The sequence below is a fragment of the Neltuma alba genome, unplaced genomic scaffold, assembly GCF_004799145.2.
Source record: "Neltuma alba isolate B1F8T4 unplaced genomic scaffold, ASM479914v2 tig00004448_pilon, whole genome shotgun sequence".
NCBI lineage: Eukaryota > Viridiplantae > Streptophyta > Magnoliopsida > Fabales > Fabaceae > Neltuma > Neltuma alba.
In genome coordinates, this window is record NW_021633710.1 from 26,243 (window position 1) to 28,166 (window position 1,924).

The 1,924-nt window shown below is 40.4% G+C and overlaps 1 protein-coding gene across 1 annotated transcript; it reads right to left on the reverse strand.

Annotated features, from left to right (window-relative positions):
• Positions 1 to 395: 395 nt before the first annotated feature.
• On the reverse strand, positions 396 to 1,833 carry LOC114744789 (pre-mRNA-splicing factor cwf23-like). Its single transcript, XM_028932942.1, has 4 exons — positions 1,475 to 1,833; positions 1,313 to 1,364; positions 1,151 to 1,218; positions 396 to 950 (listed from the first exon to the last, which is right to left on the reverse strand). Exons 1-4 carry the CDS (start codon positions 1,625 to 1,627, stop codon positions 396 to 398), a joined length of 828 nt encoding a protein of 275 aa, XP_028788775.1. The 5' UTR covers positions 1,628 to 1,833.
• Positions 1,834 to 1,924: the final 91 nt, after the last annotated feature.

Below are 1,924 nucleotides of genomic sequence, written 5' to 3' on the forward strand. Positions count from 1 at the left end.
GTTCAGACCAGCTCCGCAATGGCGAGTGGACTTGGTCTTACTTCCCGTTGTGTGCCCATTCTCCCTAGATTGTCCAGATTTGATTTACACGTTCTAGATTTAAAATTGTCATTATTTTACAAGCGAATTTATTTAGTTTTAATAAACACAGTTTCAGATTCTTTTAATCTTTTGTTTTCCAGGTGCTCTGTAGTTATATTTTTACCCAAATTCAACATGAGCAATGCTCTTTCACTATGCAGGTAAAGCAACAGTAGCATATGTCATGATGAATTGGCGACAGAGTACTATAATCTATTCTATTAAGGAAGCCTGAATACTGCAATCGCGAGCACATTGCATTAATTAAATGTTTAAAATTGCATAGCAAATGTAAAAATGTTTTTGCCCTGGCTTCATGACGGGACATAAGCAAATTTGCTGGTAAACATTCTCCTTTCTGGTCTGACCTCAAAAACTGGAGAGTCATACTTGGATGCTCCCCCCCTGTCATGCAGAATACTATTTTCCGTCTGCAAGTACCAAAACTTATCGGAATTCTTGAAAATTTGGCTTCTCAGATGAGGATAGCCTTGGTACAAGTAGTCTGATGGGTTGAACACGGGGGTTTCTCCCTCTGTTCTGCGATGAGACCTGCTTCTTTCTAAATAATCTACTGGATTGAAAAGTGGAGATTCTTTCCTGGGCATTGAATTTGCCCTCAAACAGTTCTCTATCACCTTAGCCTCCTCCTTGAATCTTTCTCTAATTTCCTTTATATTTCTCCAGAACTTGTAGGATCTTGACCTGCTGATAATATTCCATACCTTGGAACTTGAACCACCATGGGAATTGCGAGGGACACTGCCAGATGATGAGTATGGGATCCTTTTGCACTCAAAGCAGAAGTTTTTCCATCTCTCTAGCTCAAAGGCTTTTCTCTTCGCAGCATCAGACAAACATGTATATGCCTGCAGAAAAAGAAGAGGGAAGACGCCCGGGTTGAGATTGTACTTACTCACTATTAATTAAATACATAAACTACATTTTTGTTCTCAAACTATCTGGATCAGCTTCGTGTTTTGTACAAGCACGGACATTTCTTAATTACAGCTCAATTACGCCCAGACCAACCAAGAAATGGAAGAAGGAAAGGAAATCACAAACGAACCTCAGAGACAAGCTTGAAGGCAATTTCAGCCTTGGGATGATTATTCTTATCTGGGTGAAGCTGCAAAGCTGTGACAAGAACAGTCGACATCATTTTTCAAGAACATAATGCCGATTGCAGATAATGCTGGGGAAAAAGACAAGAAAGGAAAATTCAACCTACCCAGCTTATGGTATCGCTTGCGAATGCTATTCGGCCCTGCATTTTCTTCCACCTATGAGAAATGAGAACCCACAATATAGAAATTCACATCATACAGAAAGAATCCAGAAAAACTTGTACAGATTCTTTGCATAAACAAGAAGGAAGAGAGCATGAACTTACTCCAAGGATGTGATACCAATCGATGAAAGAAGTTGGCTTAGCTGGGTTTGAGAGAAGCCTATGAACGCATACCACGGAGCGAGTAGAGATGGAGCAGATGTCCAGAACTAACTGGGTTTTCAAATCTGGTTCTTCTTGTCCCATTCTCCCCATTGATGAGAGTGACAAAAAGAAATGCCTTTGGGAATTTGGAAAAACAAGAGCTAAACGAGAAAAGGGGGATATGAATAGTGAATTGTGTGAATTATGAAAAAATATGAGAGAGAGGGAGAGAGAGAGGGAGAGCAGGGAGGTGGAGCGGTTAAGAAAAAAGAGCAAGGTATGCGGAAGAGATTTTTGAAAGTGGAATCAGTTGGTGAGAATAAGATGGAGAGAGACCTTAACGTTACCTTCTCCACATGGCATCACTCGAGAATTACCAGGCCAATTCTAGCCCTTACGTTTTTTTCT